The 16047-nt window shown below is 50.8% G+C and overlaps 1 protein-coding gene across 1 annotated transcript; it reads left to right on the top strand.

Annotated features, from left to right (window-relative positions):
* On the top strand, positions 1 to 1654 carry LOC141936121 (olfactory receptor 14A16-like). The gene is made up of 2 exons (XM_074852847.1): positions 1 to 918; positions 1445 to 1654. The coding sequence occupies exons 1-2, from the start codon at positions 1 to 3 to the stop codon at positions 1652 to 1654; spliced, it is 1128 nt and encodes a 375-aa protein (XP_074708948.1).
* The last annotated feature ends 14393 nt before the right edge of the window (positions 1655 to 16047 follow it).

Here is a 16047-nt window from a genome sequence, read left to right as displayed (position 1 = left end):
ATGTCCAACAGCAGCTCCATCACTGAGTTCCTCTTCCTGCCATTCGCAGACACACGGGAGCTGCAGCTCTTGCACTTCTGGCTCTTCCTGGGCATCTACCTGGCTGCCCTCCTGGGCAACGGCCTCATCATCACCGCCATCGCCTGTGACCACCACCTGCACACCCCCATGTACTTCTTCCTCCTCAACCTCTCCCTCCTCGACCTGGGCTCCATCTCCACCACTCTCCCCAAAGCCATGGACAATTCCCTCTGGGACAACAGGGACATCTCCTACTCAGGATGTGCTGCCCAGGCCTTTCTCTTTCTCTTCTTAGTCATAGCAGAGTTTTATCTCCTCACTGTCATGTCCTATGACCGCTACGTTGCCATCTGCAAACCCCTGCACTACGGGACCCTCCTGGGCAGCAGAGCTTGTGTCCACATGGCAGCAGCTGCCTGGGGCACTGGGTTTCTCTGGGCTGTGCTGCACACGGCCAACACATTTTCAATACCTCTCTGCAAGGGCAATGCTGTGGACCAGTTCTTCTGTGAAATCCCCCAGATCCTCAAGCTCTCCTGCTCAGACTACTATCTCAGGGAGTTTGGGCTTATCATGGTTGGTGTCTCTTTAGAATTTGGGTGTTTTGTTTTCATTGTGGTGTCCTATGTGCAGATCTTCAGGGCCGTGCTGAGGATCCCCTCTGAGCAGGGACAGCACAAAGCCTTTTCCACGTGCCTCCCTCACCTGGTTGTGGTCTCCCTCTTTATCAACACTGGCATGGTTGTTTACCTGAAGCCCCCATCCATCTCGCATTCATCCCTGGACGTGGTGCTGTCATTTCTGTACTCAGTGGTGCCTCCAGCAGTGAACCCCCTCATCTACAGCATGAGGAACCAGGAGATCAAGGATGCCCTGAGGAAACTATATGAATACATAGTATTATAGTATTAATAAGGTGTCCATCCTCATATAAATCCCAGGTATTTTGTAAAATCCCAATTTATCTTTTGTTCGTCTTTTTCTTTAGATTGCATTTGTTTGTTAAACTATATTTATGGTCACCAAGTATTATTCATACAACATCTTCTTAGGTTTAGAAAGATTTTTTTCTGAATTTGCCTCTCCTCCATTCTCTTAGATCTCCTCTGGAGCTGGCATCTAGCCCCAGCAGGCAGAAGGGATTCAGGAGCCAAGGGCCCAGCTGCCCCATAGAGGAGCATACCAGTGCCCTCAGGGCTGCCCCTCACTGTCTCGGCAGGCACTGCCTCTCTGCTGCCTGTGAGGTCGGGCTGTTGCTTCCCTGGAGCCACGGCCAACGTGAGCGACAGGACGTGGCCTTTTCAGCGCTGGGCTCTCCTTTGTTCAACATTATCCTGCTGTGCCCTTGCATTTGTGTCACCACCAACCTCTTGTGTAGCTTCTGACAGTCCCATTGTGTCCAGTGACACCCCTGTGACTGCAGGCAGGATCAGGCCATGGGAACCAAGGTGTCAGAGCTGGCCTCCATGCCAGCACCACCATCACCAAAGGGGTTCCTCAGGGCAGGGCCAGAAGGCTGGACGACTCTCCCAAAGCTGGTATCGGGAATACATTCAAGAAACTGCTCCGTCAAAAAGACATTTGCTCGTTTGAGGTTCTGGATGGTTTCACAGGGACAAGCGCAGAGACCTAGTGGTATCTGTTTAGGGGCCAAGGGCTGGACCAAGACCTCCCTTCTTGGTTGCACATGTGACAGAATTGCAGAATCACAGAAGCATCTAGGTTGGAAAAGACCTTGAAGCTCCTCCAGTCCAACCATGAACCTCACCCTGACCGTTCCCAACTCCACCAGATCCCTCAGCACTGGGTCAACCCGACTCTTCAACCCCTCTAGGGATGGGGACTCCCCCCCAGCCCTGGGAAGCCCATTCCAATGCCCAACAACCCCTTCTACAAAGAAATACTTCTTAAGAGCCAGTCTGACCCTGCCCTGGCGCAGCTTGAGGCCATTCCCTCTTGTCCTGGCGATGGTTCCTTGGCTCAAGAGACTCATCCCCCCTCTCTGCACCCTCCTTTCAGGGAGTTGCAGAGGGCAATGAGGTCTCCCCTCAGCCTCCTCTTCTCCAGACTAAACAACCCCAGTTCCCTCAGCCGCTCCCCATCAGACCTGTGCTCCAGACCCTGCACCAGCTTCGTTGCCCTTCTCTGGACACACTTGAGTCATTCAATGTCCTTTTTGGAGTGAGGGGCCCAAAACTGAACACAGTCATCGAGGGGCAGCCTCACCATTGTCGAGTCCAGGGGTAAGATCACTTCCCTGTCCCTGCTGGCCACATTATTGCTGATACAAGCCAGGATACCATTGGCCTTCTTGGTCACCTGGGCACACTGCTGGCTCATGTTCAGCCGGCTGTCAATCAACACCCCCAAGTCCCTCTCTGACTGGCAGCTCTCCAGCCACTCCTCCCCAAACCTGTAGCACTGCTGGGGGTTGTTGTGACCCAAGTGCAGCACCCGGCATTTGGCCTTATTGAAGCTCATACAATTGACCTCAGCCCATCGCTCCAGCCTGTCCAGGTCTCTCTGCAGAGCCTCCCTACCCTCGAGCAGATCAACACTCCCACCCAGCTTGGTGTCATCTGCAAACTGACTGAGGGTGCACTTGATCCCCTCATCTAGATCAGCAATAAAGATGTCAAACAGGAGTGGCCTCAAAACCCAGCCCTGGGGGACACCACTCGTGACCAGCCGCCAACTGGATTTAACTCCGTTCACCACCACTCTTTGGGCCCGGCCATCCAGCCAGTTTTTTACCCAGCAAAGCGTGCGATCATTTAAGCCTCGAGCAGCCAGTTTCGCCAGGAGAATGCTGTGGGAAACCATGTCAAAGGCCTTACTATAGTCAAGGGAGACAACATCCACAGCCTTTCCCTCATCCAATAAGCAGGTCACTCTGTCATAGAAGCAGGTCAGGTTTGTCAAGCAGGACCTGCCTTTCCTAAACCCATGCTGACTGGGCCTGATCATCTGGTTGTCCCGCATGTGCTGTGTGATGGTACTCAGGATGAGCTGCTCCATCAGCTTCCTGGGCACCGACGTCAAGCTGACAGGCCGTAATTTCCTGGATCATCCTTCCGACCCTTTTTATCTGTGGGTGTCACATTGGTCAATTTCCAATCTGTCGGGACCTCCCCGCTCAGCCAGGACTGCTGGGAAATGACAGAAAGCAGCTTGGCGAGCACCCCAGCCAGCTCCTTCAGCACCTCGGGTGTATCCCGTCTGGTCCCATAGACCTGTGTATGTCTATGTGATGCAGTATGTCACTGACTATCTTCTCCTGGACTGTGGGGGGGTCGTTCTCCCAGTCTCTGTCTTCTGGCTGAGGAGGCTGGATTACCACAATACAAGTGGTCTTGTTATTAAATACTGAAGCAAAGAAGGCATTAAGCACCTCAGCCTTTTCCTCACCATTTGTTACCATGTTTCCTCCTGTATCTAGCAGGAGATGGAGGCTCTGCCTGGTCTTTCTTTTGCTACTGACATACTTATAGAAACATTTCTTGTTGTCCTTGATTGCTGAAGCCAGATTAATTTCTAGCTGGGCTTTAGACCTCCAGATTTCTGCCCTGCTTAGTCATTCCAGTAATCTCTGGGACTGGTCCCGCTCTGCTGTGTTGTACTTCCAGCAGATGTCTGGGAAGTTAAAGTCTCCCACAGAACAAGGGCAAGCAATGGTGAGATTTGTCCTAAGTGCCTACAGAATATTTCATCCCCCTCTCTGTCATGGTTGGGTGGCCTATAGTAGACTCCTACTACAACATCTGCCCTGTTGGTCTTCTCCCTGATTCTAACGCAAAGACACTCCACCCTGTCTTCACAACACTTGTGCTCGAAGCAATCATAAAAGTCCCTAACATACAGCGCCAACCCACCACCTCTCCTTCCTTGTCTATGCCTCCTATAGAGCTTGTAGCCATCAACTGGTACACTCCAGTCATGAGAATCACCCCACCATGTTTCTGCCCATTTCTCAAGGCCCTGTCCAGCCCTGTCCTTGGCCCTTGCGCCATCCAGGGAAGATGGAAAGGGCCTCAGCAGCAGTGAATCCCCTCTGGCTGACTCTGCTTCCTACCCCACCAGCATGGCCAGTGGAGGGTGACCCCATGGCTCCAGGACACCACAGTCCCCTTGATCTGCAGAGCAGCACCGCTGGCTTGGGGCCCTGCAGGAGCACAGAAGAAAGCCAGGACCAGCCAGCCAGGCCAGCTCAGACATGTGAATCTGGGGAAAGGGATGTCCATGGAGAAGATTAAGGCAGCAATTCTATGCCTGCAGGGAAGAAGCATGAGAAAGAGAAACCTCTTCCTGCAGGCACCCACTCAGGGCAGAATGCTGTGTTGCTGGACCTGACTTTTTGTGCTGGCATAGGAGGAGGGTTTCGGTGTCTGTTGCAGTGTCTGTCCACTCTGGCTTGCACAGGCTCCTCTTGCAGTCGACAGTGGGTCTTCAACCTCCTCAACTGTAATTCATCCTTACAGAACTTCTAAATCACTTGCTTTCTTTGTTGTCTGGGTCTCCAGGCATCTGCTCAGCCCTCACACAGCCTGGGTGTTGGCTCACTCCTGGGCACTTCTTTCCAGGTGAGCCCCCTCCAAGTTGCAGTCCCAGGGGTGGTTCTGAGGGGAGATGCTGCTTGGTGTCAGGTCTGCTCCAGAGCAGACAGGGCTGAGCAGGGTGTCCATGAGCAGGGCCTGCCCTCCTGCCTGCTGCAAATGGTCGGGGGGCTGGAACAGAGGTGTCCTCAGAGCCAGCACCCAGACAGGGACCTTTCCCCTGCCTCACGCCTCCCTTTTTGGACACAGGCAGGTGATGACTGACGAGGGCTGCACTCTGATACTCATGAACAAGGCAGAACTGGATGAGGATGTGAATGCTGAGGGCAGCTGTGGCTGCAGTGACCATGGCAGAGGAAAAGGACAAACAGCCGAATGACAGCCTTGGCCTGCAGCACAGCTCATTTCACATGGTTCAGCATCTGCTTGGCAGGATCCTGGAGAGCCAAGATCCATGGAGCCCTCTTGGAACTTTGGGGACAACAACATCAAAGCCCAGCAACATCTCAGTGTGATGTTCTGTGAGGTAAACAGGCCCTAGCTGGAGGCTGGTGAGGATGGACAGAGATCTTCTAGCTGAAGTGTTCACACACCAGAACGCATTGCACAGGGGTGGGAGAGGGAACAGGTTGTCTAGGAGCTAGATGCAGACATGGCCTTGGGGTACAGGGGTGGAGGCAGGACAGTGAAAGCTCAGATGGGGCTGAAATCAGATAAAGGCTGAGGAACTCATTGTTTTCCCTTCCTCTTCTCCTGGTAAGATCTGCCCCCAGACCTCCCTGGTCCTTGAGTCTCTGACCAACATCTCTGCAGGCAGGGCTGCACCCATGGCAGAGGAACTTGTGCCTGGGGAGCACTTGCACCACTTGGCCACACACAGGTGCACAGGACCAGAGGGGATGTGCCCAAGGGTGCTGGGAGAGCTGGCTGGGGTCATTGCAAGGCTGCTCCTGGTCACCTTTGAAATGTCAGGGCAAACAGGGTGGGAAATGGCAGACATTGCACCCATTTTCAAGCAGGGCAAGAAGGAGCATCCATGGAACTAAAGGCTGGTCAGTCACATCTCAGTCCCCAAGAAGGTGATGGAGCAAATTCCTTTCAGTAATTCCTTTGCCCACATCCATCAGCTGTTGCTCTCTGAGATGCCCTGGGGTAGCTGAAGTATCCGCAGGATGCTTGGAAGGGTGACAGAGGACCTATGGGAACCCTTCTGGAGCATTCCCTGGTCACCAGGAAAAGGACCTCCAGACACCTCAGTGGAGACAACTCCTTTGTCTCTATTGACTGGGAGGGGAAGTCTAGACAACTTGATTTGACATAGATATCTGCATGGAGGTGTCTGATGTTGGGGGAGACCAGTGTCTTCCCTTTCTTCACCTACAAAGGAGTCACTCTTCATTTACCCTGGAGGGAATAAAAAGGGAGTGTACATGGATGATTCAGGGACCCCTTTGAGCAGACACTGTAACACAGATGTGTTGAGACAAGTGCAAATCTGGCCACCCAAACCCAGGGGGTTTCGCTGCAGGTGGTCACCCAGCTTCCCCGTATCAGGGGAGAGAGCCTGACACTTTAGTGGTGACTCTCTTTGTGCAAGGGGTGAGGAGTGGCAAGGATGCTGCTGGGTGGGGAGAGGCTTTATTGTGCTGGGATCTCTTCAAGACATAGAAATATCTGTCTTTTATGCTGCAGGTCTGAGTATGATAGTAATGTCTAGAAAATGTTAATAAAAATGAAACAATTAAGAGATAAGGGAAGATGAATACCCAAAACATCTTGAACACAGTTTCCAGCTTTTTTACATTCTTTGTGCTCATTTCCTCCTAGTTTAGTTTTGACTTGTTTTGATATACCAGTCTTTGGGGGATTTCATGAACATTTTTTTAATTACTATTTTAAAGACAAAAACAATTCCAGAACCAGGGTGGGATGTAGCTACAGGGACACAGATGCCCTAAATCACAGGGAAAGAGATGCCTGGTGGCAGTGCAGGTGTCCTGGGCCCCTCTGCCCGGCCTCTATCAGCAGCTCCCGAGGGGCTCTGGTCTCCTGCAGGAGACCTCCTGGCCTGGGTGACAGCGGCCAGTCCCAGGCAAATAGGTCAGATACACTGAAGCGTCTGCAAGGGGCACTCGATGTCCATGGTCAGACAGCTGAGCTCTGCCTGCAAAGGGGAAGAACTGCCTGAGACATTGAAAAAAAAAAACCCTGAGCAACTTTTTATCATCTGAGATGACTGAAAACTTTGAATAAAGTCATGAAGTTTTTCCACCATGACCAAAGGGGAATTTCTAGGAAGTGTATGAACTGAAACTGAAGCTCTGAGCTTCAGGGAGTCAGAAGCCTGCCCTTGTCTCTCAGCAGTCTAATTCTCTCTTCAACCACCTCCTTCACTGTGTTCATATCTCTCATTTCCCATCGATCTGTCTGAAACATTGCTAGTGAGGTTCTCCCCTGGGGATGGTGAACCTCAGTGGAGGCAGCTTCCCCTTAGCACACAGCTGAGCAGTGGCGGTTGTTGTTTGTTAAACTCTCCCATGTTTTCCTTCTGTTTGTTTGCAATGAAGAGAAATTCTGCTGTGCCCGTGTGCAGCCAGGTCTGTGAGGGAAGCCAGTGGGAGCTGGTGCAGAGGAGCTGTAACCTCCAGCTGCAGCTGGGCTGGAGAAGTCTGATGTCAGGAGAAGTGCTGCAAGTGCCAGGGGGCCGATGGGAGAAATGGCCGGGCTGGGGAGGTGAGGAATCAGGTTGTCCATGGAGTGTCTGACCTCCAGCAGGAGCTGGTCCTCCTGACAGCAGGAGGAGACCCCCTGCATCAACATCAATCAGAGAATGCTGCCATCACTTCTGCTCTAAACTGAAAAAGTAATACAACACACTTAAAAATAAAATATACTTCAGTATTAAATGCTCAGTGAAATCTCCCCCTTTACGTGCACTCCAGAGACCTCTCTATTTAACAACCCAAGACTTGAAGACTGAAGAAAATAATTGGAAGAGACATGGCTTTTTGCATTTTCATGAGCCCCAGGGTGTCTTTGGTGCTGAGACCATGAGCCTGAGACACTGAGAGGAGCCTGAACCAACGGCTGAAGAAGTCAAGGTCAGAAGCAACACCTACAGTTCCCAGGAGTGTTACTGGGTCCCACTGAGGGCCATCCCCAACAAAGCCTCCCCAGGGGCTGGTTAGAGCAGGAGGGTGAAGGCAGGAATGTGAGGTAGCAAACCCAATGTAAAGGTGGTTCTGATGCTCAGTCTGCCTTCATGTGTTGAAGCCAAAGGGCCAAAGCCTGACCCACAGCCCCTGAGAAGGGAGATCCTGTCCCTCCCACAATGCCCAGGGCTCTTCCTGGGGCAGTGTCATGTGGCAATGTGCGGTGCCAAGGGCAGGACTAAGGTATGGCACTGATGGGTCTGTCCTAGTTGGGGCAAAGAGGCCATGAGGTCTTGGTGCATTAAGGTTTAAGCTTGTCCTGGTAGGCCTTAGCTGCAGAGGCAATAACTATAGGCAAAGGGGGAAAGACCTTGACCCTGTTGGGGGCTCTCAGCTATGCCAGAGCCTTCAGCTGTCTCTATCACAGGCTGTGCTCAGTGTCCCACACCTGCAGCTCTTTCCCTGCAGGCTCTCAACATCATCCTTTCTTCCCCACCTTGCTCTCACCTCAGCATTTCACTGCTCTTCCTGATATGGAATAGAAAATAATAGACTATTTGACTTGGAAGGGACCTACAACAAGCGTCTAGTCCAACTACCTGACCAGTTTGGGACTGACCAAGTTAAAGCTGTTATTAAGGGCATTGTCCAAATTCCTCTCAAACACTGACCAGCTAGAGGTAGTGTCCACCTCTCTAGGAAGCCTGTTCCAGTGATTGTCCACCTTCTTGGTAAAACAAATGCTTCCTCATGTCCAGTCTAAACCTCCCCTGCCGCAGCTGTGAACTGTTCCCACACGTCCTATCACTGGAGCCCAGGGAGAAGAGAGCAGCACCTCCCACTCCATTTCCCCTCCTCAGGAAGCTGCAGAGAACGACGGGGTTGAACGTCAGATTCCTCAAAACTAGACAAACCCAGAGTCCTCGGCTGTTCCCCATGTGACATTCCTTGCAACCCTGTCACCAGCTTTGCTACCCTCCTCTGGGTGCATTCAAGAACCTTCACATCCTTCTTCAGTTGTGGGGCCCAGCACTGCACACAGCACTCAAGGTGAGGCCGCACCAACACTGAATATCTCTCCATCCTCCCTGGCTCTTCCTTGAAACACAAAGCTATGGGATGGTCCAGACTCCCTCTGGGTGACTTGTTGCTCCACAACACGGCCTTTGGGGTGACAGTTCTCTGACTTCTTGACCATTCTCAGCCTACCAAGATTATTTTCATTCCGTTATGTCTTTCTCATGTTGTTTTCCACCACAAAGAAAAGTTCCATCACCTCTGAAAACACCCTTCAAGCACTCTCAGGCTAATGCTTTACTACCTGGAACCTCCCTGCCATTGGCCCAAAGATGGCCATGTCCCTCCGCCTCTACACACAGGTCACGTGCTTGAGGCCCCATACCCCATCTTTGCAGACGTCCCCTTAGCACTCTCCACCTCCTCCCAACTCCTACAAAATAGGAGCTGCACAGAGGGACACATCTGTGTGTGTGGAGCCACACCAGTGCTGAGGTGAAGGGGAAGCTAACTCAGGTTTTCTGGGTTGCCACATTCTTCCTAATGCAACCTCCTGGGCAGCTGGCCTTGTTCCTGTGGAGCATGCACCACCGGCTCGTGTGCCGTCCCTCCTAGTGCCCAGGCCCTTCCCTTAGGGTCACTGCTCAGCTGGGCAAGTCCTCGCTGGCCCTGATGCACGGGGTTATTCTTCCTCCCAGTTCAGGACTGGCCACGTCTCCTTGGAAACATCAAGAGGTTTCTGTTGTACAAATCCCTGAGTTTCTCAAGGTCCCCCTGGACTAGAAGCTCCACTTGTTCAGCTGTTAATGTCTGTGTGCTGATGGCTCACCCTGACTGAGGTGTGTCTCACACAGTAACAGCAGAAGGACTCTCAGGGTACTGCAGGAAATAAAAGGAGGTACTAGATCAATTTCTGGCCCAGAGAAGACTTACTGCGACAGCCATCTCTAAAACACCAAAGGAGGGTTAAAAGCAAGGAAACTCATATCCAATAGAGTAAGGGCAAATAAGGGTTGATGTGCTCAGCCGTGTTAGTGGCCTATATGTATACAAAAACAGAATATTAGACAATATGGATCCCTCCAGGAGCTGGTCTTAGACCCTCCATTTACCCAGGAGCTGGACACGTTTTCCTGCCCTCTCCTGACTCAGACACTAAAGGAAGCATACAAAAAGTGAAAGCAACAGTACATAACCTGACAGAAATAACCAAACATTGTCCAAGCATGCAGGGATGAGGTTAGAGAAGCTAAAGCCCAAATGGAATTGAATCTGGCGAGGGATGTCAATGACAACAAGAAGGTCTTCATGAAATACAAAAGTGTGACAAAAGGAAAATGATGGAAAATGTGGGCCCATGGCTCAATGAGACAGGGGACCTGCTTACTCACACATGGAAAAGGTTGAGTTACTGAATGCCTCCTTTGCCTCGGTCTTTAGTAGCAAGATTGGCCTTGAGGAATCCCAGGACCCTGAGAGCAGGGGAAAATACAAGAGCAAGGAAGATGTAAAGTTGAGGGAACACTGGCCTGATGGGTCAAGGAACACTGACGTGATGGTGAAGCGGCCAAACTGGCTATGGACTGGTGATACAGAAGTCCTTGGGCCCTGATGGGATGCAGCAATGAGTGCAGAGGGAGCTGGCAGATGTCATTTCAAGGAAAACCTCGATGATCTCTGATTATGCATTGTGACTGGGAGAACAGCCTGGAGACTAGAGGAAAGCAAATGTCACTCCTCTCTTAAAAAAGGGCAAGAAGGAGGAACTAAGGACCAAAAGGCCAGTCTGCCTCCCCTTGACTGCTGAGAAGGTGATGGCATTGTAAAGAGAAGAAAATAATCAGGAGTAGTCAGCATGACTACATGCTTACCAACTTGATAAACTTCTCCCATGAAGTGGCTGGCCTGGTAGATGAAGGAAGAGCAGTGGATATTGTCTGCCTGGACTTCAGGAAGCTTTCAACACTCTCTGCCACAGGAACCTCACCGAGAACCTGTCGATGTATGGGCAGGATGAGCAGACTGGGTGGTGGGTGGAAAAGGGGCTGAATGGCAGGACCCAGAGGGTCGTGATCAGCTGGGCAAAGTCAAGCTGGAGGCCAGCAGAGAGTGGTGTGCCCCAGGAATCCATACTGGGTGCAGTCCTGTTTAACATTTTCCTTAATGAGGTGGAAGATGGGGCAGAGGAGGGATTGATACACCAGAGCATTGTGCTGCCATCCAGAGGGACCTCGACGGGCTGGAGAAATGGGACAAGAGGAACCTCATGAAGCTCAGCAAGGGGAAGCGCAAAGTCCTGCCCCTGGGGAAGAACAGCCCCATGCACCAGTATATGCTGGGGGCAGCCAACTGGAAAGCAGCTTGGTCAGAAAGGCCCTGGGGGTCCTGGTGGACACCAGGTTGAACCGAAGCCAGTAATGTGCCCTTGGGGCAAATAGAGTGAATGGCATCCTCGGCTGCAGTGGACTAAACATTGCCAGCAGGCACAGAGAGGTGATTGGTCCCTCTTATGCAACACTGGTGAGGCCACACCTGGAGTCTGGAGTCCAGTGTTGGGCTTACCAGTACAAGAGAGACATGGACATACACAAGGGTGATGAAGGGACTGGAGCACCTCACATGTAAGGAAAGGCTGAGAGAGCTGGGACTGTTTAGGCCAGAGAAGAGAAGGCTCAGGGGGGACTTTCTTATAGTCTAGAAACCCCTGAAGGGAGGGTGAGCAGAGGTGGAGCCAGGCTCTTTTCAGTGGTGCTCAGTGACAGGACCAGAGGCAGTGGGCACACAGGGAACACAGGGGATTCTCTGGGAACATCAGGAAATGCTTTTTCACTGTGGCCAGGCACTGGCACAGGTTACCCAGGGAAGTTCTGGGCTCTGCATCCTGGTTGAGCAGGGTGTTTGGGTCAGATGATCTCCAGAGGTCCCATTCCAACCTCAACCAGTCTGTGATTCTGTGATTCTTTACACCCTCCCTTCAAATATTTGTACACAATGATGAGATCCCCCTTGAGTCTTGTTGTCTTCAGGCTGAACAGTCCCAGCTCTCTCAGGGAACTAGAGAGGTGCTCAAATCACTTAATAATCTTCACTGGCCCTAAGATGGACTTCCTGCAGGAAGTCCATGTCTTTCCCATACTGGGGAGCCCTGCACTGGCCCCAGTACTCCAGAAGTGGTCTCACCAGTGCTGAGTGGAGGGGCAGGATAACTGCCCCCACCCCCAGCAACACTCTTCCTAATGCAGCACAGGAGGCTGGTGGCCACCCTTGCCACAAGCATGCACTGCTGGCACGTGTTCGGCTTGTTGTTCACTTGGACCACAAGGTCCTTCTTCACAAAGCTGCTTCCCAGTCACTCAGAAAACAGCATGTTCTGGTTCATGAGTTTATTTCTCCCCAGGGGAAGGACTTTGCATTTCTCTTTGTTGACCTCTGTGAGGTTCCTCTCATCCCAGTTCACCAGCCTGTCCAGGTCCCTCTCAATGACAGTGACACTACCTGGTGCATTCACCACTCCTCGCTAATGTTGTGTCATCCTCAAGCTTCTGGAGGTTGCACTCCAACCCATCATCTAGGTCACAGAATGAACAAGTTTAACACTCTTCATTGCTTCCTGGGGCACACCACTAGCAACTGGCCTCTGGATGGACTTTGTGCCCATGACCACAGCCCTCTGGGTTCAGCCACTGAGCCAGTTCTAAATGCACGTCCTTTCCACTTATCTAGCCCAAACTTTGTCAGGAGGAGGCTATGGCAGAAGGACTGACTGGATCCCCTGGATTCTCCTTCTCACCTTTCTTGGACATGGGTCTGACACTTCTTTCTTCCACACCTCCGGAGTCTCTCCTGATCCCCAAGATCTTTAAATAACCACTAATGGCACTGCAATGAAATCAGCTAGTTTCCTCAGCCCTCATGGGTGAATCCTGTCAGGCCCCAATTGAAGGGAAGTTGCTACAAGAAATTGCTAATGTACAGGGACCTGTAAAGTAGGACACTTAGTTTTAACGTTAACCATCACTTGTGTCTTAGTAGCTTTTATTTTTCCCATACTTTAGAGCAATGTATGTAATTTCATTTATAGTTTTTCCTAACTACCCTCTGTAGTCATTACCCACTTGTAAGATGTTTTGAAACCTTTAACTCCTTGCCTAGTAAAGATAAGACAGACCTTGGAGAGTCTGAAAAACTCCCTGAGTACATACCTAATAGCAGGAACCTAAAGAAAACAAGTGTCTAAGAAGACGTCAGTGTCAAGATAAGCGACTGGAAGCTGGTCTGAACTGACCTCCGTGGAACAAACAGGAGCTGAAGGACGGATGAGGTCACTCTATGACCATGTATGGACACGAGAAACCTAAAGTTCATTAACGGACAGTGTGAGGAAGACTGTGTGGACCCCTAAGGAGGGGAGGAGACCCTCACTCTATGTTTACTACGCATGCTCAGACTATGTAGATGAAATCTAAGAACCCATTAGCATCAGACTGCCTTTTCTAAGAAATCTGATGCATATGTGTGCTTTTTGTGTATATTAGTCAGTGTTTTGTTAGTAAGTGCGGCACTTGTGGTGGAGCGATCCCCAGTGCTGCCCAGTGCTGCGAAAAAAGAATCCCTGCTGAACAGTTATACTGAGTTCTGACTGTGGAGTGAAGCTCTTTGTTTCCACACTGTAGGACAGCTTGTGGGGGAGACAGCCATGTCCTCTAAGAAGCAACGTCTCTGTGCATAATTTTTATTAATTCTTCAATTCTTGCAAGTAGAGACATTTCCAGAGTGTAGCCTAAAAAAGAATGATTTACATATTAAAGAATGATAAAATATTTCGGTTGCTATTTTCTTCAGTGTTCACCTTCCAGATCAAGAAATACCTGCATTCTCCAATTGATACTGACCCTGTGTGTGCCCTGACGGAGTCTGAAAAATCATGTAGGAAAAGCAAGCTCAGTGAGGTCACACACTCTATGGCCAACCTTTGTCACTATGTCCTCACCACTGAGGTCTCTCTTCTCAGCCCCCTGGGCTTTTCCAGATCCAGTCTTTCTGTCTGTAGCTGAAGGTTGCAGCTCATTTCCACCAATTCCCACCTGCTCTATTTGGAGAACTGGCTGCACACACACTCACAGGAAGTTGTTTCTTAATAGCCAACAAAGAATAGCAAAAGAAACTTAGTTCAACAGCAACAAAAAAAAAAAAGTCTTTTCGCCTCCCCTTTCCACAGTGGGTGACTGTATGGGGTGTATGTGACAAGGGGTTGGTAGCTGGAGGGGCTGCAAGGGTGGCTCTGTGGGACGAGGCCAGGGGTTGCCCTGTGCCAGACAGATCTGTTTCCAGCTCCACAATGGTCTCAAGGCAGGACACAGATCAGCCCATCAGCAAAACTGGTCGTGCCTCTGTGAAAACATGTTCAAGAAAGGGCAGAAAACACCAGACAGGTAGAGGTGGAGGGAACAAACACATTGATAAACAATAGGAGGAACACCAATGTTGGAGAAAGAGTAGGAGGTGTTACATGGTGGAGCAGATCTTCCCTGCAGCCCATGGAGGATTAGTGCCAGAGCAGAGAAAAACTGTGGGAAAGAAGGAGAAGCAGAGAAAAACTGCTATGTACTGGCTGTGACCCCCAATCCCAAATACCCCTGCACTGCTCAGGATGGGGGAGAGGAGCCTGAAGTGAAGGAGTGAAGCTGAGTCTGAGACAGCAGAGAGGAAAGATGTTGTTCTAATATTTGTAATTTTTCAGCAATACATGAATTTGTAATTAAGTCTCTGTTTTAACTGAAAACAACTGAGGTTATTTCCCCAAGTTAAGTCTCACCTGCAGATCTTCCTGTCCTTGTCCCCACCCAGCAGCTTTCTCATTCCCATTCTTTGTATTTTCTCCCCCATCCCACTGGGGTGGGAGAGGCAGTGAGCCAGCAGCTGGGTGGCAGTTTGGTGATTAGCCACGGTTAACCCACCACAGCAATGAGATGCCTCGGCTGGTAGATGAGGGGAGAGCAGGGAAGGTGTTTCACCTCCGTATTAACAATTCTTTTCACGCTGCATCCCGTCACACCCTGATAGGCGTGAGTGAGGTGGACTGGAAACAGGGTGAATGGCCGGATCCAGAAGGCCATGGCCAAGAGCACAAAGTCCCCTTGGGAGCAGGGCACCAGTGGTGACCCCCAGGGGCCAATGCTGAGTCCAGTCCTGTTTAACAGGTGGGTTTGCAGATGGGAATGGGAAGGGATGAGATGCAGATGGGAAGCCCGAAGGAGCTCGTGACTTCAGGGTGTGAGTGTCTGTGAGTGAATATGGACAGAGTCTGGGGCAGGGGGTGCTTTGGGGGTTCCTGGGGTGTCTGCTTGACAAAATAATGTGCTTTCCTTTGGACTAAATCCATCTCCACTGTGGCAAGTGGCCTTCAGAGGAGGTAAGGTGGACTTAATATACAACAGAGGAGTGTATTTTATATTATATTAAAGCATGCCTTCCGTTGATTTAGATTTTTGGTAATTAAACACCCTCTGTGTCCACATGCAGATCATTTTCCAAGTACAGCAGGTGGGATTTGGTGTCAAAGGGCTGCAAGATGCAGCTGCAGCCTGTTGTGGAGAAAGCTCAGATCTGAACAAAGGTGCTGGAAGTCCCAGGGGGCTGATGAGAGAAATGTGGAGTTGGAGGCAGGGACAAAGATTGCCCACAGAGTGTCTGACATAGAGGGTCTTGGCTTCCCGACATGTTCAGCCTCTATCAGCAGATGCTCAGGATCAATATCCAGTGGAGTTTGCTGATGTCACTTAATGTGTGAGCAGAAACACAAGGAGTGGAAAAGAATGAATTGTTTCTTATTGACGTTTAGGACTGAAAGCTTTTCACTTTGCCTGCACGCCTGAAACCTCTCAAATTAACCACTTCAGAAGTGAGGAATTTAAGTGATGCCCAGAGACTTGGCTTGTCAGGGGGATTTGCATGTTAATGAGCCCTCTGGTGCCAAGTTCCTGAACTGCAGGTCCAGAAAAAGGGATTGAAGTGGCCTCTAGAGAAGGGAAAGTCAGCAGCAAACCTCCAAGTTTCTGAGGGTGTCAGTGATCCCCAGCGAGGGCCATCACTGAAGAGGCCAGGGAGGGAATGAGGAGACAAGGTTCCTGTCCCTGGGGTCTGGGGAAGCAGGAAGTCAGAGGCACTGCTTACGGGCTGCAAATCAAATGTTCAGGGGACTGTGAAAGGCCTTGATGTGTTTCATCAAGAGGATGTTCAAGCCCTGACGCCCATCCCCTGGGAACGAGGATCCTTTCCCTGCTGGGATGCTCAGGGCTCTTCCT

This window comes from Strix uralensis, chromosome 31 (assembly GCF_047716275.1).
Source record: "Strix uralensis isolate ZFMK-TIS-50842 chromosome 31, bStrUra1, whole genome shotgun sequence".
Taxonomy (NCBI): Eukaryota; Metazoa; Chordata; class Aves; order Strigiformes; family Strigidae; genus Strix; species Strix uralensis.
This window is presented reverse-complemented; position numbering and strand designations above follow the sequence as displayed.

Bases quoted from the DNA above. Each gene is read 5' to 3' on its own strand.
- LOC141936121 (XM_074852847.1), top strand. From the start codon at position 1: ATGTCCAACAGCAGCTCCATCACTGAGTTCCTCTTCCTGCCATTCGCA. The intron at 919-1,444 runs GTATTATAGTAT...CTGTGACTGCAG, and splicing joins GGAAACTATATGAATACATA to GCAGGATCAGGCCATGGGAA.